The 22,096-nt window shown below is 49.4% G+C and overlaps 1 protein-coding gene across 1 annotated transcript; it reads right to left on the reverse strand.

The window, feature by feature from the left end:
* Positions 1–1,967: 1,967 nt before the first annotated feature.
* On the reverse strand, positions 1,968–12,390 carry STK11 (serine/threonine kinase 11). The gene is made up of 3 exons (XM_075611449.1): positions 11,058–12,390; positions 7,669–7,752; positions 1,968–2,061 (listed from the first exon to the last, which is right to left on the reverse strand). Exons 1-3 carry the CDS (start codon positions 11,336–11,338, stop codon positions 1,968–1,970), a joined length of 459 nt encoding a protein of 152 aa, XP_075467564.1. The 5' UTR covers positions 11,339–12,390.
* Positions 12,391–22,096: the final 9,706 nt, after the last annotated feature.

Here is a 22,096-nt window from a genome sequence, read left to right on the forward strand (position 1 = left end):
AAGCGCGGGAGCGGAGGAGGGGGGAGAGCGCGGGAGCGTAGGGGGAGGGCGCGGGAGCGAGGAGGGGGGAGAGCGCGGGAGCGTAGGGGGGAGAGCGCCGGAGCGGAGGAGGGGGGGAGAGCGCGGGAGCGGAGGAGAGTGCGGGAGCGGAGGGGGGAGAGCGCGGGAGCGGAGGGGGGGGAGAGCGCAGGAGCTGAGAAGGGGGGAGACGCGGGAGCGTAGGGGGAGGGCGTGGGAGCGAAGGAGAGGGAGAGCGCGGGAGCGGAGGAGGGGGGGAGAGCGCGGGAGCGGAGGGAGAGCGCGGGAGCGGAGGGGGGGGGAGAGCGCAGGAGCGGAGGGGGGGGAGAGAGCGCGGGAGCGGAGGGGGGGGAGAGAGCGCGGGAGCGGAGGGGGGGGGAGAGCGCGGGAACGGAGGGGGGGGGAGAGCGCGGGAACGGAGGGGGGGGAGCGGGAGCGGAGGGGGGGAGAGCGCGGGAGCGGAGGGGGGGGGAGAGCGCGAGAGCGGAGGGGGGGGGAGAGCGCGGGAGCGGAGGGGGGGGAGAGCGCGGGAGCGGAGGAGGGGGGGGAAGAGCGCGGGAGCTGAGGAGGGGGGGGAGAGCGCGGGAGCTGAGGAGGGGGGGAGAGCGCGGGAGCGGAGGAGGGGGGGGAGAGCGCGGGACCGGAGGAGGGGGGGGGGGGGAGCGCGGGAGCGGAGAAGGGGGAGAGCGCGGGAGCGGAGGAGGTGGGAAAGGCGCGGAGTGGAGAGGGGGGAAAGTGCGGGAGCGGAGGAGGGGGGGAGAGCGCGGGAGCGGAGGAGGGGGGGGAGAGCGCGGGAGCGGAGGAGGGGGGTGAGAGCGCGGGAGTGGAGGATTGGGGGAGAGCGCGGGAGCGGAGGAGGGGGGGAGAGCGCGGGAGCGGAGGAGGGGGGAGAGCGCGGGAGTGTAGGAAGGAGAGCGCGGAAGCAGAGCGGAGAGAGGGGGGGAAGGAGAGCAGAGGGGGGGGGAAGGAGAGCGCGGAAGCAGAGCGGAGGGGGGGAAGGAGAGCGCGGTAGCAGAGCGGAGGGGGGGGGAAGGAGAGCGCGGTAGCAGAGCGGAGGGGGGGGGAAGGAGAGCGTGGTAGCAGAGCGGAGGGGGGGAAGGAGAGCGCGGTAGCGGAGGGGGGGGGGAAGGAGAGCGCGGTAGCGGAGGGGGGGGAAGGAGAGCGCGGAAGCAGAGCGGAGGGGGAAGGAGAGCGTGGACGCAGTGCGGAGGGGGGGAGGAGAGCACAGACGCAGCGCGGAGGGGGGGAGGAGAGCGCGGAAGCAGAGCGGGAAGAGAGCGCAGAAGCAGAGCGGAGGGGAGGGAGGAGAGCGCGGAAGCAGAGCAGAGGGGAGGGAGGAGAGCGCGGAAGCAGAGCGGAGGGGGGGGTGAAGGAGAGCGCGGAAGCAGCACGGAGGGGAGGAGAAGAACGCGGAAGCAGCACGGAGGGGGGGAGGAGAGCGCGGACGCAGCACGGAGGGGGGGAGGAGAGCGCGGAAGCAGCACGGAGGGGGGGAGGAGAGCGCGGACGCAGCACGGAGGGGGGGAGGAGAGCGCGGACGCAGCACGGGAGGGGGGGAGGAGAACGCGGAAGCAGCACGGAGGGGGGGGAGAGCGCGGACGCAGCACGGCGAGGGGGGGAGGAGAGCGCGGACGCAGCACGGAGGGGAGGAGGAGAGCGCGGACGCAGCACGGGGGGGAGGAGAGCGCGGACGCAGCATGGAGGGGGGAGGAGAGCGCGGACGCAGCACGGAAAGGGGAGGAGCGCGGACGCAGCACGGAGGGGGGGAGGAGAGCGCGGACGCAGCACGGAGGGGGGAAGAGAGCGCGGACGCAGCACGGAGTGGGGGAGGAGAGCGCGGGACGCAGCACGGAGGGGGGGGGAGAGCACGAAGCATGGAGGCGGGAGGAGAGCGCGGACGCAGCACGGAGGGGGGGGGGGGGAGAGCGCTTGTGACAGGAGGGAGACGCCTACCCGTGAGCCTGAAAGACAGGGAAGCGCTTGTCATGGACGCTGTCCAGCATCTCCTGCATCCCGCACACGCAGTACTCCATCACCATATACGTGGGGCTCAGGTCAAGGGAGCCAACAGCAGAGACAAGGCACATATATAATACAGTATATACATATATAATACAAATGTATACACACACACACACACGTGATCATGGTCACTGAAAATATTAAGGGATTTTCACCTTACGGTTCCTTGAGAAGTAAGTTCCCAGTACTGTATTTGCAAATAATAGATAATTTTTATATTGCAATTTTTTTGAAAGGGGTTAAGAAATGCCAAGCTGAGAGACTATATATAATAATGTAGGAGATTTATGAAGATAAGAGAAAGTCACAGCACATTCCAAAGGGAGCCTGCTGGGTGACACTGCAGTGGGAGTGGGGCACCCGGTGGTTATTAAGCAGCACTGCAGCTTGATTTTAGTCAGCAGTCAGGCAAAGGGAAAACTGGGTCCTATCAAGAGTCACAAGTATACAAATTGTCACTTTTTAGCTTCCAAATGTCTTAAGTACAGGAATTCCCCCTAATCTACAGGCTTGTACACTACACATCAGAGGGCAATGAAGATGCTAACCCTTTTGCTTGCCAGGGAGGCCCATTGCTGGCCCCTCCCTCAGCAAAAACAAGAGTAGGAGCGCAGAGAGGGCAGGACGTTAGGAAAATGTTCCACATTTATTATTACACTTGTAACATAGAAACTTACAAATAATTACGGCTGCACGAACGGTATGGACCCCTCACAATTCCGACGTTAACCCGGCGAGTTCCACGTTAGCCTCTCTCCTCGACACCCCTCGGATAGCAAACCGGAAGTGAACCCGGTGAGCTGTCGTCAAGTCAGGCGGGCTGTCTCGCGAGAGTGTGCAGCTTAGCTAGGGCTGCACTCTCAATGAAAAAACGTCTTAAAAAAGGATCCAATTCCGGACTTGGTCTCACAACAGATGTATGTCAAGGCTGTGGAGACTGCAGCAATCCCTCTACGCGTTTCGCGCAAATTAGCGCTTCATCAGGAGGTGATGGGGCATGTCAGGATGTGTCCCTTTTATACAGGCAAACAACTCTCATTGACCCCATTGTTGAAAACATGTGTACACATTTAAAACAAATTGCTCTGATAGTTATAAGGTGTATCAATTACGCGGGTCTGTTTATGGGTCTTTGGGAAGGAGATTTTGTTTGGACAAATAATGGGTTTCGTCAATATCTGGTCTGTTATGGCAGGTATATAGACGATATCCTGATTATTTGGTCCGGGTCTATGGAACAATTGGAAGATTTCATTGTATTTCTCAATAGGAATGATCAAAAACATAGTTCTCAGTGGAGAGATTAATCCTATAGACAGCGTTTCCCAGATGGTGGGTCGCGACCCGGCACCGGGCCACAAAAGCAAAATGGCGGGTCACCTAAAAAAATGGCGAGGTTGCGCGGCGGCGGGAGAGACGCGTGACTTGTGATCTGGTTGCCATTTGAAGCAGATAGAGGCTGCATTAATATATAATGCAGGAATACCCTGCTCAACACCCAGGAGAGGGAAGACCAAACAGTATATATGGGGTGGTGCTCACAGGGAAAAGGTAACGATAAACTAAGACAGAAAAGAATCCCTATACTGTGGCACGAAAGGAACACCTAATTAAAACATCATTTTATTAAGTAACTTAAAATAAAACTGTTCGGGAACCACACATACAGAACACAAACTCTAATAAAACAATTATTGACATAAATGACAGGATTGGCACAGGACTGACAAATGACAGGATTGGCATACCCTAGAAGTCTGAGTGCTGTTGCTGCCCAGGGATGCAGTCTACGAAGCACTCAGACGGAACACAGGCCCACACCTCTCCGATGAGCCGGCATCACGGGATGGTGACGTCAGACGTACCCTACGTACGTTTCACCGTAACTGGCTTCATCGGGGGCCCCGCTCATCGGAGAGGTGTGGGTCTGTGTTCCGTCTGAGTGCTTCGTAGACTGCACCAGCACTCAGACTTCTAAGGTATGCCAATCCTGTCATTTATAACCTGTCCCTTTTAGCTACATCTAGCTTTAGTGGGCTGCCAGAGAGATACTTACCAGGGCAGCTCCCTCAGCTCAAGTGCTGCAGTTACTACACCTGCAGCTCTTAGGTGGGGACTCGTATATGCTAATTTGGATTAGCAATCAGCGACCTTTGGTACCTTGCCCTGTATAGCTGGGTTAGGCTCCTTTGGTTATACTAGCACCTCTGTGTCTGCCGCAGTGATATTGTTCATCTAGGCAGCACTCTGAGTGCTCATCCCCACCCATCATTTGACTAGAAGATGTTTATACAGGTTTCTATCTAGACTACACTTTGTCTGTTCAGGATATACTATATAGGCAGTACCCGCACTATTTATGTGATACACCAAGTCTAGTAACAGATATATATAATACTGCAATACAAGCACTTCAGCCCCACACCTCTTTGGTTCTTTTGTTTTTATTAGAGTTTGTGTTCTGTATGTGTGGTTCCCGAACAGTTTTATTTTAAGTTACTTAATAAAAATTATGTTTTTATTAGGGTGTTCCTTTCCTGCCACACTATAGAGATTCTTTTCTGTCTTAGTTTGCCATTTGAAGCTCCTTAGTAGTACATTCAATCAGTTTCATTGGGAAACATTCTGAGGTGCGGTGACGTGGAGACTGTAGGATCCGGGGTATCGCGAGAACACGCAACACCCGAAATTCACACCGTCGCGTTGTGGTGTCAGTGTGTCCCAGCGCGCGGGACGGACGCTCACTATCCCAAGAACCGAGTCTAGATCCTTGTACAACTGGTTACGCAAACTGAGCTGTGATCTTTTTATTTACTGGACTTCATATTCTCTACATGTAAGTTACTGCGTGCATTTTTATTGTATTTGTCAATACATTATGTTACCTATAGGCCAGTATAGGCGATAACATTTTTAGTGGGTCACGAAGGAGAAGTATAAAAATAACCGGGCCACGGAAAAAAAAAAGTTTGGGAAACGCTGCTATAGAAATAAATTTCTTGGATCTTAATCTAAAAGCGGTGGAACATCTTATTGTGACCAAAACCCATTTTAAAAAGGTAGATGCCAATTCCTACCTAGATTACACTAGTAATCACTCTGCCAAATGGCTCAATAATATACCTTATGGGCAATTCCTGAGGATTCGAAGGAATTGCTCGGAGCCTAGGGACTGTGAAGACCAATCTGAGGTCCTAAGACATAGATTTTTGGGGAAAGGTTACAATACAGATGTGATACAAAACTCCTTTAATAAGAGTCAACTTAGACCACGAAATATACTATTGATCCCAAAGACCAAAATGAAAACCCCCGAAGACAATAAAACACCAATGTTTATTGTAGATTTCTGTAAGCAGGAATCTAAGCTATGGAAAATAATTTATAAGCATTGGGATGTCCTCCTAATGGACCCTATTTTACGAACTAAGTTATCAGACAAACCCAAGGTAGTTTTCAGGAAGGCCAAAAATCTAAAAAGTATTTGGGCCCCCAGTGTTCTGAAGGAACCCAACATTCCGACCATAAATAGTAGGAACTTTCTGGGGAAATCAATTGGTAATTATCATTGTGGCAAATGTATTGTGTGTAGATACATGTCACAGGATAAGATTTTTGTGGACCATCAAACAGGGCAACAACATACAATTAGTTAATTTATCACATGTCAAACAAATTTTGTAGTTTACGCCATTGATTGCCCATGTAACAAATGTTATGTGGGGAAAACCATTCGACCTTTAAAAGGTGCGAATAGGTGAACATGTGAATGGCATCAAAAATGCCAAACACCTTGTAGAAAAGGGAAGAAAAATACAGAATCTAGCACAACATTTTCTGGATCACCATAATGGGTTAACAGAAGGTTTACGGTTTAGAGGATTTGAGGTGGTGGCTAGGGACATTAGGAAAGGCGATAGGGGATTGAAACTTCTCCAAAGAGAACAGTTTGGGATATATTCATTATGACGTAAAATACTGGGTGGGTTAAATGATAGAATAGAGCTTAACCCTTTTCTTAGATAGTTGATTACTGCCCGACTCGGTAATTGAAAATATATATCTGTGAAAATATATATCTGTTTTAATAAATAGGAATTAATAGTGTGTTTTGAGGTTAGCATTTTTAACGTTTATTGAAAGTTATTATAAAATAGTTTAAAGATTTGAACAGACTGTCAGGGTGATTGTCATTTTGAAATTACATTTATTTATTTTTAATTAAATATCAAATTATATTATATAAGAGGTTGGCCTATCTACGCTTTTCTAATTTAAGTAAATGTTGTAAGTAGTTATATGAATTTTAGCATAGATATGATAATAAACATTGTCAACCATAAGAGAAATAAAAATAGTAAATAAAAGTAGATTTAATAGGGTCTATATGGATATGTATATTATTCTAAAAGTGATTTCTTTGTCTTCACCCTTGTATTGTTCGCATTTCAATCACATCCAATAAGATTATGTGGTTGAGTATTAGAATGGAAGAGTCAGTGTGTTAGTAGTATGAGTTAGAGTAAGGGTGAGTATGAGAGTGATTGATTAGTAGAGTATGACGAGTGGGAGGGGGTTGTCTGTATGAGGAATAATAGGGAGTGAGTGTAGGTGTGTGATATTAGGTATAAGAGCGTGTAATATATATGGTTGATACTGCTAGTATTGTTTTTTTATGGTTTTATGGTCAGACATATTTTATGAATTTTAGTATGAGATATGTATAATATGTATCATGTGTTGTTTTTTAAGTGGTTGTATTATGTTGATATGTTATGTTAGTACTATGGTCAAGTGTTATCTGTGATAATCGATACACCTTATAACTATCAGAGCAATTTGTTTTAAATGTGTACACGTTTTCAACAATGGGGTCAATGAGAGATGTTTGCCTGTATATAAAGGGACACATCCCGACATGCCCCATCACCTCCTGATGAAGCACTAATTTGCACGAAACGCGTAGAGGATTGCTGCAGTGTCCACAGCCTTGACATACATCTGTTGTGAGACCAAGTCCGGAATTGGATCCTTCTTTAAGACGTTTTTTCATTGAGAGTGCAGCCCTAGCTAAGCTGCACACTCTCGCGAGACAGCCCGTCTGACTTGACAACTCACCGGGTTCACTTCCGGTTTGCTATCCGGCGGTGATCCGAGGGGTGTCGAGGAGAGAGACTAACGTGGAACTCGCAGTGTTAACGTCGGAATTGTGAGGGGTCCATACCGTTCGTGCAGCCGTAATTAATTGTAAGTTTCTATGTTACAAGTGTAATAATAAATGTGGAACATTTTCCTAACGTCCTGCCCTCTCTGCGCTCCTACTCTTGTTTTTGTATGATCTATGTCCCGGTTGATCACCGGAGAGCCTTGGAGCTGCGTGAGGAAGAGGACCTGGCAGAAAATTTGAAGTGGACGAACGAGCGCAGTCTCATACATCTGTGGAATTGTGGCCCGCTCTCAGCAACTCTGTTAATACAGCCGTCAGACCTGACACCAGGCTGTGAGCATTCCCGCCACCCTGACACCGTGCGACAGCTATGCTGCATGCCACCTTAGCACCGGTGGCCTGCTCATATAACCCCTGTGTGCACGGTGATCCCGTCACTGCTCACACAACTCCAAGGATATATCTTCTGTTTCTCCTCATTGTACAGAACGTCCACCAGCTGGATCACGTTCCGATGCCGCAGCCGACGCAGGAGCTGAATCTCCCTGAGGAAAGGAGGAGAAGCAGAAAAAACAGTCAGTCAGTCAGTGTGGCCGCGTGGGGACCGGAATGCTGTAGGCCAGGGGTGGGCAATTCCAGTGCTAAAAAGGCCACCAACACATCAGGTTTTCAGGATATCCCTGCTTCAGCACAGCTGGCTAAGTCAGAATGACTAAGCCACTGATTGACCTTCCAGTGCTGAAATAGAGATACACTGAAAACCTGACCTGTTGGTGACCCTTGAGGACTGGAGTTGCCCAACCCCTGCCGTAAATGCACAGATTTCCCCTTGCACCTCAAACAGCAAAAATACCCCAAGAGAGCATGGGGGGCAGGAGGGATGAAGAGGGTAAGACACAAACACACAGTGCGCTCCCCAACACCTTATCTAACATAATTTCCATATCTTTCACAAACATGCACCAAACTCATCCTGGCACCGGTGGGGGGCTGTCACTGCCAGCACATCAACAAGCACAGGAATATCAGAGGGACTGTCACCAATTGACAACCAGATGGATTTGCAACACGGAATAAAATGTGAAGCAGCACGCTGCGGCACTGAAGGGTTAAAGAAGCAGTGTCAGTTACACTGCCCAACGACAATTTACAGCAAATAAAAATACCAGTTTGAGCACATTTACATGTCAGACAGGTCCGTAATCCTGCCTTTCCCCATAATTACCATGCATGCAGTGCTGCCAGGGATTCTGGGTAATGACATGCAAATGAGCATACAGCGAGTCACTTTTTGCTTCTTGTACATGGATCCCTATAAGCTTATGCCTGCCACATTACACCGGCTTTTCAGCACAGCATGGGTTAAATATGTGCATGGTCAGCAAACCTGCTCAGAGACGGCTATTTCAACCTTTTGGGTATCAGTGTGAAGGCTGGTCACTGACCGAGTGCTCATTTGCATGTCACTACCCAGAATCCCTGGCTGCAGTGGAAGCATTGCATGCGTAGTAATTCGTGGGCAGGTAAATGGCAGATGAGGTTTAATACAGATAAATGTAAGGTTATGCATTTGGGAAGCAGGAATAAACAGGCGACTTACAAATTAAATGGGGATAAATTGGGGGAATCCTTGATGGAGACGGATTTAGGAGTGCTTGTAGACAGCAGTCTTAGCAATAGTGCCCAATGTCATGCAGTAGCTGCAAAGGCAAACGATCTTATCTTGCATCAAACGGGCAATGGATGGAAGGGAAGTAAACATAATTATGCCCCTTTACAAAGCATTAGTAAGACCACACCTTGAATATGGAGTACAATTTTGGGCACCAATCCTAAGAAAAGACATTATGGAACTAGAGAGTGCAGAGAAGAGCCACCAAATTAATAAAGGGGATGGACAATCTAACTTATGAGGAGAGGCTATCTGAATTAGATTAATTTACATTAGAAAAGGGGAGTCTAAGAGGAGATATGATAACTATATACAAATATTTTCGGGGACAATACAAGGAGCTTTTAAAAGAACTATTCATCCCACGGGCAGTACTAAGGACTCGGGCCATCCCTTTAGGTTGGAGGAAAGGAGATTTCACCAGAACAAAGGAAAGGGTTCTTTACAGTAAGGGCAGTTAAAATGTGGAATTCATTACACATAGAGACTGTGATGGCAGATACAATAGATCTGTTCAAAAAAAGGTTGAACATCTTTTTAGAAAGGAAAGGTATACAGGGATATACCAAATAAGTATACATGGGAAGGATGTTGATCCAGGGATTAATCCGATTGCCAATTCTTGGAGTCAGGAAGGAATTAATTTTTCTCCTTAATGGGGTTTTTGTTTGCCTTCCTCTGGATCAATAAGTAAGAATAGATATAGGATAAAGTATATGTTGTCTAAATCTAGCATAGGTTGAACTTGATGGACGTACGTCTTTTTTCAACCTCATCTACTATGTAACGGCAGGATTATGGACCTGTCTGAGATGTGAATGTGCTCATGGGTGGTATTGTTATTTGCTGTACTCTGTACACTTTGGCACTTTTTTTTACTCACCATTAACTTATTTTGTGTATCTGGTTCGAAGACAGAATTTGTAATTCGTCCCCTGGGTCACAACCTTTCCTGCAGTGGTTACCCAAAGCTTAGCAGGTCTATGCAACATGACAATTCCAGGGCACGTGCCTAGTAGCTGCTGCTGGTGTCTGTTACGAACACATGCTGCTGTCGGGCTCTCACCTTTACATCCATTAAAAAAAGCTGTTACAACAAATCCCTAATTGTGAAACAGATGCTATAAAACATCAGAGCGCATGTTATATACGCGAGTGCTTTCACTTTTTTTACTCCTCTAGTGTACCGTTCACCCCAGTAATACATGCCTGTGCAGGTCTGGCTATGCAGAGGAAAACACCACATATAATACCAAGGCACAGAGCTGCGGTATATGTGCAAAATCCGCTGATACTTAAGTAATACATATACATGTTTATAAGCAAACACAGAAGGGTAGTGGTAAGAACACTGCCTTCAAAGTGGGTTTAAAACCCTGATGTCCACTCCTTGTGACCTTTGGCAAGTCCCTCTCTGTGCCTTAGGCACCAAAATTAGATTCTAAGCTCCATGAAGGAGATTCACTAAGGTCTGATAAGGGTTAACGCACAACAATCCTGTGTTTACGGCCCCTTAAGTATCGGAACTTAGTTAATTCCGTGAATGTATAGCGCTGCATACATGGTCAGTGCTATATATGAAAATAAAAGGATATCTATATACACATATATCCACACACACAATGTTCTTGATAATAAAAGGACTACGAGTTCCGGGGTGGACTCTTGTGTGCGGAGAGAGAGGATGGCCGCCTTCCAAAGATGTATACAGACAAGGCCAGTCTGCATCACAATATGTTAAAGCGTAAGAAAGCCGGTGTGAGCCTTTTTCAGCTCTGTACAGAATAAGTGGTACTGAAGAGTGGGGTAACCAGCAGTGTGACACCCAACTCATTAACACATCGCTGCGCACGCAGTGCCAGACCAACAACGCCCTGCCCTCTACTGCAAGCCAAGCTGCCCGCAGAGGAGTTGGTGAGAGAAATCGGACTGCATGAAATGACTAGGGATTCAGCTCCACCCTAAAACTCCAGCGCCAATCGGTTGGTGGCTCCCAGTGCAACACACACAGCTCTCTAATGCCCACTCGCCTCTGTATAGTGCCAAGTACCCTCCTTACCACAGTGTCTGCGAGGGAACCTCTCTGTACTGCTTGCATGCCAAGTCACACACATTCAGTACTCATACTTCTTGACATTGGCACAGAGACCCCACTCAGCAAGCATCACTCATACTCACTTCTTGACGTTGGCTTCCCCATTGGGAATTCTGCGTAGTTTCTTCTTCTTCAGGATCTTGACAGCCCTGCGGCACAAAGTGTCTGAGTCCAGCATCTCCTTCACCTTTCCGTAGGAGCCCTCCCCCAGCAGGTCGCCCATCAGGTACTTGCCCACGAGCTTGGCGCGCTTGCGGCGTGGCTGGTAAATGACCTCTGTTGAGTCAATGCGATGGATGAAGGTGTCCATCCCCACTGAGAGATCACCCAAGAAGCCCATCTCCGGAGACTCCTCCTCATCCATACTGTGCAGGCAACAACCCAAGACCTGACTCCTCGCGGTTCCGTCACAGTGTCTGGGAGGACCACAAAATCACACAGGCTTCTTGTGGTGTCTGGCGGTGACGTCACACCATAGGGCAACTAAGTCACAGGATTGATTGCGCACTAAAACTACGGCAATGTCACAGCCCCAAAACAACACGTTCCGTTTATTTCCCGCCTCTTCTACCGCCCTCTGAGAGCTGGATGGTCACACACAGATAGCACAAATTTCCTGCCTCTTCTTGCTCACTATGTCACTGCACTCCTACAGCCCCCCGGTATCCCCCCATGGCCATATAAAGTCTCAGGTCCCTCGGGGACCGGCCCCGGCCCATGACGTGTGGTTCCTGTGGCCCTGCCTCAGTGCCCCCCCCTGTGGTAGCCCTGAGGTTATGTGTGTATATATAAATATAAATATATATACACACAGACAACGGTAACGTGTGACCCGTCCGTCCCTCAAGCCCGAACAAGCAGTAACCGGAGCTCCCTCACCCGCCGGCCCAAGGCTTGTCCCATGCTCACGCGCCAGTCTCTGGGCCTCAACATCCGGGACTCCCAGTATCACCGGCTCATGTCATCAAGAGGGAGGAGCCGGGACTCCCGGTGCTTCCTGTCACTGTCTGCCGGTGTCGCAGGTCCTTCCGGTCCTGATATGACCACAGTTTCCGGTTACTGGTGCCGGTGACTCCCGGTACTTCCCTTCACTGGGTTCCGGTAACCCCCGGTGTTTTTTTTCCCCCTGGAGACTTCCGGTGTCCCGGTCCGTGCTGTCCAGCTTCCCGTGCTCCGGTCCCCGCCGCTCTCCCGCAGTCAGTAGGCAGCCGCCATCTTGTTTACCTCCTGACCCCTCCCCCACCGCCTGCGCCGAGCCCTCTCCGCGGCCCGTGACGCAGCCACTCTTCGCGTTCCCTGTTGGCTGAGGTTCTAGGGTCGGACTCTCTTCCACAGCCTTTCTCTGCTGATTGGTCGGCTCGCTGACAGGGAACTCGGATGGGTGGGGCTTCGTGACGTTTGGTTATGGTTTCAGCTTCTCTCACATGCACGTTGGTTCCACCCCGCCCTCCCGACACGCCCCCTGCCTGTGGTTGGCGGGGAGAACTGTCAGTCTCTACATGTCACTGCTGCACTCAAGAGGGAATCCCCTCAGAGCCCTGTAACATGACCTCACAATGTACCTGTATGACATCACCAAGGCTGCTGAAACCCGTGTGTGACGGGTTGCTGTGCCTCGTGAGTTTACAGAAATGCACGCGCACGCCAATCTGACATACCATGGCGGCATTATGTCCTGCAGTTATTGAAATAGTGTGTTTGAAGACCTCTGCAGAGCAGCGTGTAATCTGCAAAGTGCACATGAAACAGAGTTTGTAAGGCCCGAAACGTTGCTTCATCATACTTCTGTATGGCAGGAATGTCTCAATATTAATGGCCAATTGCTTAATTTGAATAGATTTTTAATGTTTTCTATTTTTGAGAAACCTTCAAATACAGAAAAAAACATTAAAAAAAAATATATATACACACACACACACTTTGTTTTATTAAAAAATTGTACTTTTTTGGCTACATTTTAGTACCAATTTATTCAAATGTAAACTGCATAATATGAGACATTAGAAATGGTTTTGAGAATAATTTGCCAAAATTGTGCTGTGTGCACTGAACACTACTTTAACATTTACATTTTAAATCTCAATTCCAAAAATCCAGTTGGAGTACCTGTGGTTTTGCTTGGTACTTTTCAGAGCTCTGATTTAAAATAGTTTTTTTTTTAAACTGTTTTGTTTTGCAAAAGTCTGTCATGCATCCAAATTGAACTTTGTACTGAGAATTGCTTTCATTGTCGAAATCTCAAGTCTATTCTTGTTGTCTGTCCAGTAATGTTTCATCAGAGAAAACAAATCGCTCAACCTGGCCATTAGTAGATGGTATCGAAAGCACAGATGCCACAATTAATCAAGATTTTTGAACTAAATGTTTCGACCTCTGCAAAATGTTAAAATTGGAACCCACTTCCTATCCATGCTTGCTTTTGTTTCTTGCCACTCGTTCAACTTTTCAGCTGTCACAAAATTCTTGAAATGATTCACTTCATCAAATAATAGAGTATTGTCGTCAACAACTAACCCGATTGCTTTGGACATACTAAGAAATGTTTCCAGGCATGTCTCAATGTCAGACCATGTTGGAGAAACAGTCAGATTTGTCCATATAAAAATTGTTGGAAAAAGGCCTAAAGCTAGCTTGCCATAGATATAGGCAGTGTTCGACAAACCTATACATTTGCTCGCCCCGGGCGAGTGGATTTAACCCCCGGGTGAGTAAATATTGGCCCAAGCAGCACACGTTTGGTACTAGGTGGCGAGTAGATTTTTTTGTGTGGCGAGTAGATTTTTTGGTGATTTGTCAACCACTGGATATAGGTACCCAATAGCAGTTTCGTAAACATTGTCTGTTACATGCATGAAAATATCCACATTAATGTTTACATTTTTCCCCCAAGTTCTTTCACAATGTTTTAAGTTTTCCATGATTGCAACTTTTCTGTCAATTTCTGGAGTTCCTCTGTTGTATTCTTTCAGGAGCGACCCCCGGGTGCTCCAGGGAGGGCTTCAGCGGATTCTTCCGGTGAAAGGCTCAGACCAGACGGGGAGCATGGAGTTGCTAATGGGGAACCCAGGACCGTTCCTCCAGACCGAAGCCTCTCCAATGGACGAGGTATTGGAGGCCTCTTGGAGTTCAGGATAGTTTGCACCTCAAACTCCTGCTGTCCATTCTTCAGGAAAGGCTCAGGAGGGGACATGGGAGCGGAAGAAGTTGGATCCTGTACAAAAGGTTTCAAAAGTGAGACGTGGAATACGGCTGGGTTCCTCATGGTCGCTGGTAAGCACTGTCGGAATGCCACTGGATTGACCCTCTCAATGATAGTAAATGGGTCGATGAACTTTGGGGAAAGTTTAGCAGTAGGCGCCTTCAGCTTGATGTTCTTGGTAGACAACCAGACCATGTCTCCAAGGTTGTATAACGGAGAAGCTCATCTACGCCTGTCTGCCTCTTCTGGGTGGAAACAGCTCTCAAAAGGCTCTCTTGAATCTTTGCCCTGAGATCCTGTAGCTGCTTGATCTGGTCATCCACGGCTGGGAGCCTGGCTCTGGAGGAAGGGAGTACTAAAGGATAAAACCCGTAGTTGCAGAAGAAGGGCGACTCCTGGGATTATTTCTGATCTGTCCAGTCGTCCTGGGTCTCGAAGACGTAAAAACAGATGAATTGTTCCAAGGACTGATTAGTCCACTCCGTCTATCCATTAGACTGGGAATGGTATGCCGACGAAAAGTGTAGAGTTATTCCGAGACGTTGACAAAAGGCCCACCAAAACTTGGATATAAATTGAGAGCCACGATCTGACACAATAACCTGTAGAGCCCCATGGAGATGGAAAATCTCTCTGATAAAGACTTCAGACAGAGTAGTGGCATTCGGAAGTCCCTTCAGCGGGATGAAGTGTGCCTGCTTAGAAAAGCAATCCACACTACTAGGATCGTGGTTATGCCCCTGGATGGGGGTAACGCCACAATGAAATCCATGGAGACATGGGTCCAAGGACGGTCCGGGATAGGAAGAGGCTGAAGAAGATCCGCAGGACGATGATAATCTAATCATATATGGTGCCCTTAACACTGGAATATTTTCACCAAATATCCATTCACGTGTGAATGTTCGAGTGATTCTGATACTATACACTGTTCTTATTTATATTTTAAAATCACATATTGCACTGTGCACGGACCGGTGGAGACCAGCGGCAAGGAGAAAGATTGAAACGGTTTAGAATTTTACACTGTTTCTTTTTGTTATTTCCTATCCACATATTGCACTGCGCTCTAACTGTTGGAGACCAGCGCCAAAGAGGACGATTTTCCATTACGATCAACAGGCAATTGGTCACATGCTGTCTTCAAAGAATTGTGAACGATGTGCGTACCACAGCAAATACCAAAACAGTCACGCCCTATTCTGTCCTTAAGCTTCGTGTGAACATTGTTTTTGCCTGCTCGAGCTACAACTTCAAAGTTTGTGTTTGTGTTGTCTGCAGAAAATGCTATTATTTTGTTTTTCAAACTGTACTTATTGATAACAGAACACATGTTCATAAATTCTTTTTCGCTAGTGTCTCGGTCAATGACAATGGTTTGAAGTAGCGAATTGGTACAGGAGCAAGTTTTATATTATTGTAGTTTGATGTATCTACAGCCAGAGATACAAAGTTGGATTCCTTGATATCATCAGCAAAAATCTTATTGATATACGGATCTAGAACATTGACGACAATAGCTTCTGACTTGTAGCTTTGCGCCATAGCAAATTTAGGATCGTACATTTTTTTGGACTAATTTAAATGGGCAAAAACTGATTTTGTTGAATCATGTGATAGGCGAATGTTCCTTCGGTTACTACTCATTTCTGTTTTTCTGAACTAAGTTCATGGTTTCTGTAAAAAGTATTTATTGAGGAACTGGATGATTTCGCCACTATTCCAGCTTTCTGTTTTTGTCTTTGAACGTGGTTGTGCGGGGTGCGCGCGTGACGTCACTGCGCATGCACGTCTGCTGAAGAGCTCCGTGCATGCCGCTGCCTACTTTTAACTAGAGCCTCCGATCGGCACCTCGCAGAGCAGCTAAAATAGAGGCAGAAGACGGGGGAATCACCCCGCATGCCTCTCCGCAAAGATTAGAAGGCAAGCGCCCGCATTTGTCCTGTTTCGGGGCATACAGCCCGCGACCCCAGCGGAAAAAAAACAAGATGGCGGCATGGAGGGTGGACGGGGGAGCGCGCTTCACTGAGCCCTGAGAAGGAACAGGGTGAAGAAGAAAGAGACAGGCGTCACAAGGCAGGATTTAAAGGAGATGTTTCAGGACATGCAGTCCATGTTCCAGTCTGCTTTGAATAAAGCAGTGCAGGAGTTTAAGTCTGAAATCTCTGCCCTGTCTAAAAGAACCACGGATCTGGAAGGTAAAATGGACGCCTCCATACACAATCAAGTGAACACAGATGACAACGTTCTGATGCTCAACGAGGAGATAAGAGCCATGAGAGACAGTCTAGATGATTTTGAAAACATGGAGCGAAGGCAAAATTTGCTAATCCACCACATCCCAGAGTCAGTGACAGCGGAGGCATTGCACACATTACCTTTAAAGGCTGTTTCTGTCAATTGACCCCCAACTAGAAAACAGCAAATTGTTAATTGACAGAGCTCACCCAGTGCTGGGTCCGAGATTTGATGACCCTAAAAGAAGCAGGGTTGTGGTGCTGCGGCTTCATCAATACGCGGCCAAAGACAAGATAATAAAGGGGAGCAGAAACGGGTTCAATCGACTTTGAAAACTCCCCCATCCAGATCTTCCAGGATTTGTCAAGGGTGACCATAAACAGGCGAAGAGGATTACGCCGGTAACAGCGATTTTACAGGAAAGGGGAATTCGCTATCGGTGGGCCTTTCTGTTCTGCCTTATCGTCAACCAGGGAGGTCAGCAGGCTTCACTACTGCAAGGAATCCACACCTCAGTTTACTGCTTACCTTGCCTTGCAAGACCGGTGCAGTCCTGGAACACTCCCTCTGGTATCTACAGCAGCTGTGCTAGCTATGACTGCAGCCCCAGCCTGGGATCAGTCATTAGAGCAATGCTGTCACAAGTCCCTTCTGCTATTGGTTCGCTGACCTTTAAATAATCCATTCCCACAATGCTTCTCTGCCGAGCATAATTCCTTTTGGACGTTACATGTGTTCTAAAAAAACAGAAATGGTGATAAAAGCGCTAAGAACTAAACAATACTTATTGGTGTGAAATATAAACACTTGAATTCCTTAAAATAATAAGGCAAGGCTGCCGAGAGATACTGACCCAAAAACAAAGTCAGTCATGAACACCAAAAAACAAAATACAAACCGGCGCCTAAAATTGTCCAATGATAGTCTATTTGGAGATTCAATTGAACCGGGACACACAGATCCACTTCCAGTCTTGTGCTTCCAAAGTAGTGACCACGACCGGATGAAGCGTGATATATGGCAGCGGTGCGCAAACTGGGGGGCGCGCCCCCCTCGGGGGCGCAAGATTGTTTAGGGGGGGCGCAGGAAGCAGCGGCGATTTTGCCAGGAGCAGAGGGAAAATAGCCGTCTGCAGCTGCAATTTTTCTTTTGGCCATTAGGTGGCGCTGTGCTGCGCTGTGCTACAGTACACAGCAGCATCTCGTTGCTTCCTGCATCAGCGTGTGTGACATGGGGAGAGGGGGTGAGTGAGACTGGCACATGGGGGAGTGAGACTGGCACATGGGGGAGTGAGACTGGCACATGGGGGAGTGAGACTGGCACATGGGGGAGTGAGACTGGGACATGGGGGAGTGAGACTGGGACATGGGGGAGTGAGACTGGGACATGGGGGAGTGAGACTGGCACATGGGGGAGTGAGACTGGCACATGGGGGAGTGAGACTGGGACATGGGGGGGAGTGAGACTGGGACATGGGGGGGAGTGAGACTGGGACATGGGGGGGAGTGAGACTGGGACATGGGGGGGAGTGAGACTGGGACATGGGGGGGAGTGAGACTGGGACATGGGGGGGAGTGAGACTGGGACATGGGGGAGTGAGACTGGGACATGGGGGAGTGAGACTGGCACATGGGGGAGTGAGACTGGGACATGGGGGGGTGAGACTGGGACATGGGGGGGTGAGACTGGGACATGGGGGAGTGAGACAGGGACATGGGGGAGTGAGACTGGGACATGGGGGAGTGAGACTGGGACATGGGGGAGTGAGACTGGGACATGGGGGAGTGAGACTGGGACATGGGGGAGTGAGACTGGGACATGGGGGAGTGAGAGTGGGACATGGGGGAGTGAGACTGGGACATGGGGGAGTGAGACTGGGACATGGGGGAGTGAGACTGGGACATGGGGGAGTGAGACTGTGACATGGGGGAGTGAGACTGGCACATGGGGGGAGTGAGACTGGGACATGGGGGGAGTGAGACTGGGACATGGGGGAGTGAGACTGGGACATGGGGGAGTGAGACTGGGACATGGGGGGGAGTGAGACTGGGACATTGGGGGGGAGTGAGACTGGGACATGGGGGGGGAGTGAGACTGGGACATGGGGGGGAGTGATACTGGGACATGGGGGGGAGTGAGACTGGGACATGGGGGGGGAGTGAGACTGGGACATGGTGGGGAGTGAGACTGGGACATGGGGGGGGAGTGAGACTGGGACATGGGGGGGAGTGAGACTAGGACATGGGGCGGGAGTGAGACTGGGACATGGGGCGGGAGTGAGACTGGGACATGGGGCGGGAGTGAGACTGGGACATGGGGGGGGGGACTGGGACATGTGGGGGGAGTGAGACTGGGACATGGGGGGGGGGACTGGGACATGTGGGGGGAGTGAGACTGGGACATGGGGGGGGGAGTGAGACTGGGACATGGGGGGAGTGAGATTGGGACATGGGGGGGAGTGAGACTGGGACATGGGGGGGTGGGTGAGTGAGACTGGGACATGGGGGAGTGAGTGTGAGACTGGGACATGGGGGAGTGAGTGTGAGACTGAGGCATGGGGAGGGTGTGAGTGACATGAGGGGGGTGAGAGTGTGAGATGGGGAGGGGGGTGAGAGTGAGTGTGACATGGGGAGGGGGGGGTGAAAGAGCTACATGGGGATGGGGATGAGAGAGACATTGGTGGGAGGGAGGGAGACACTGGCAGGAGGGAGAGAGACACACAATGGCTGGAGGGAGAGTGTGAGAGAGACACCGGGTGGAGGGAGAAACAATAGCTGGTTGGAGAGTGCAAGAGAGACACTGGGGGGAGGGAGAGGCAATGGCTGGAAGGAGAGTGAGAGACAATGGAGGGAGGGAGACACTAGGGGGAGGGAGAAAGAGAGAGAGACACACAGGGGGAGGGAAAGAGTGTGGGGGGAGACACTGAGGGGAGGGATAGAGAGGGACTGGAGGGGGAGTGAGAAATACAGGGAGTTGGAGAGACTGGAAGAGGAGTGTGAGACTGGAAGAGGGGAGAGAGTGAGAGACAATGGGGGGAGGGAGAAAGAGACACACACTGGGGGGAGGGAAAGAGAGTGGGGGGGGAGGGGGAGACACTGAGGGGAGGAATAGAGAGGGACTGGAGGGGGAGTGAGAAATACAGGGAGAGACTGGAAGAGGTTAGAGAGGTCCTGAGGTGTTCTAATGTGGCGGGAAGAGAGAGATTAATAATACAGCAGAAATGGGAACGCTATTAGACAAATATTATAATATTTATTTTTAAGTTATGTAATTTGTGCTATAAATACTTTTTTTGTAGACGCGTGGCGGGGGCGTTACAAAGCTGGTTCGCCCTCAATGGCTGAACCAGCTCACGTGCACTGACGTCATGTGATTTTGATTACATCAGGCAGGGGGGGCCCGAGAAATTTCATGGATGAAAAGGGGGGCTCGGCATAAAAAGTTTGCTCACCCCTGATATATGGAATCAAGCAGAAAGATAAATCATAGCAAAGGAAAATGGCCAATATCGAAACATTTTTAATATTAGCAAACATCAGCTAACTAGTGTCGAGAAAAAAGTACTTGGTAAGGGTCTAACTTTCGCCCCCATTTGTGGGCCGAATAGTTAAATTTATATATTGACGTTCACAAATTTGCAAGAAAGTTGGCTCTTAAAAAGTACTTTACAAAGGATGCTATTAGTGCAATCTGATAACAAGAGGGACATACAATACAAACACTAAACAAACAACAGATAAAACATAGTACAACCTGCTACTATGGGGACATACAGTACAAACACTAGACAAACAACAGAGACAAATACAGACAATGCTGACTAAATGGAAGAGCTACTTTTTTTTTTTTTTTTTAATATTTTTCCTTTATTGGTGTCTTTTGAAGCACTTACATGTAGATATTGATATAACATTCACAGCATAGCATGACAATTCGTTGTAAAATACAGGCACATGGCAGTGAGGTATTCTGAGACACACAATAAACCTTTTTTTCCATTTTCAGTGGTGAAAAGAGAGGGGATGACGAGGGACAGGTGGATAGTTGGGAGCACACAGGCTCCCTCTTGACCAGCACAGTGACGGTCTGACACCCTTGGTGCACCAGCGGTGCGGCGGAAGCGCAGGACAGTTGTTTTGCATTGGATAGTTGGGAGCGACATGGGGAAAAAGAGGGGGAGGGAGGGGTGAAGGGAGGGGGGAGGGGATTGTGGCGGGGAGGGGCGCATCGGCCCTCGTCCACAAGGGTATTAGTGTTGGAGCAGGGCTTGCACCAGTGTCGGGCCCCCCGACCCTGGCCAAGGCTCCCAGGTTCTATAGAATTGAGGCATTCTTTGCTTCAACATGGCTGTCAGTCTCTCCATATTCATGACCCCGTCTATTCTTTTGATTACTGTTCTCCTGGAAGGGGCCTTAACTTGTTTCCAGGCCGCCACGATGCAACATCTGGCGGCCGTAAGGATCGCAGAGGAAAGTCTGGCTATAGGGGCGGGAAGGTCTTCAATTGGTTTCCCCAGCACGTACGTCAGGGGGTCCAGGGGGACCTCCAAATCCAAAGTTTCAATCAGGAGACTCTGGATCCTGATCCAGAACCTCTGGATCTCCGGGCATGTCCACCAAATGTGGGGCATGTCCCCCCTTTGACCACATCCTCTCCAGCACACGTCTGAGGTGCCTGGGTAGATCTGGCTCAGTCTACTCGGGGTCAGGTACCATTGGAATAAAATGTTATAAATATTTTCCTTCGTGACTGAGCAAATTGATGTTCTGGTAGCAGCTTCCCAGATATCCTCCCAGTCCTCCAGGTCTATAGGGGTATTCAGATCAGCGCTCCATTTTTGCATATAGGAGTGTGTGGGGGGGATTGAAATGCCTCTAGTGTTCTGTACACTTCGGAGATTAAGCCTCTCTGATATTCCCCTTTGAGACAGAGGGTCTCGAATCTAGTGCGCGCTGGGAATTTTAAGCTCGGGGATTGGGCTCTCAGGAAGTTCCTAATCTGAAGGTATTTGAAGATGGGGAGGTCTGGGGAGGAGAACTTATTCTTAAGTTCTTGTAAGGGCAGGACCTCATCATTTTCCAGCAGATCCGCAATCACTCTGATATTTAGGCCCTGGAATTGGCCAAATTGGGTACGGGAGCAGCCGGGTGGGAAGTCCGGGTTCCCGAAAATGGGGGTGAGTTGCGAGGGGGATGAAGCTAGGCCATGTTTCCCTTTGGTTTTAATCCATCCAAGACCACGTGCACCTCATTGCCCCGAGGTCGAATCTCAGGGGCCTTCTGCTTTTGTGGGCCGAGAGGGGGGTGGGGGCCGCGTGGTGTGTCTCTATCTCCAACAGCAATTGGAGGTCGGGGTGGTTATTCCAGACCACCGCCTGCCTCAGCTGGGCCGCCTGGTAATATCTGATTACATCCGGGGCCCCCAGGCCCCCTCTCGTCCTTGAAGCCAGCAGCACCGATCTCGGCACCCTAGGTCTACGTTGCCGCCATATAAAGCGGAGAATATGGGTCTGCATGTTTCGCAGTTCTACTAGCGGGACAGGGACTGGGAGGGTTTGAAAGTAGTAAAGTAATCAGGGGAGGACATTCATTTTGGTGGACACAATTCTTCCAAACCAAGAGATCTGATGGGCATGCCAGGCCTCAAGGTCTCTCTTGATCTGGCGGAAAAGAGGGGGGTAGTTGG

The sequence above is a fragment of the Ascaphus truei genome, chromosome 8, assembly GCF_040206685.1.
Source record: "Ascaphus truei isolate aAscTru1 chromosome 8, aAscTru1.hap1, whole genome shotgun sequence".
Lineage (NCBI taxonomy): Eukaryota > Metazoa > Chordata > Amphibia > Anura > Ascaphidae > Ascaphus > Ascaphus truei.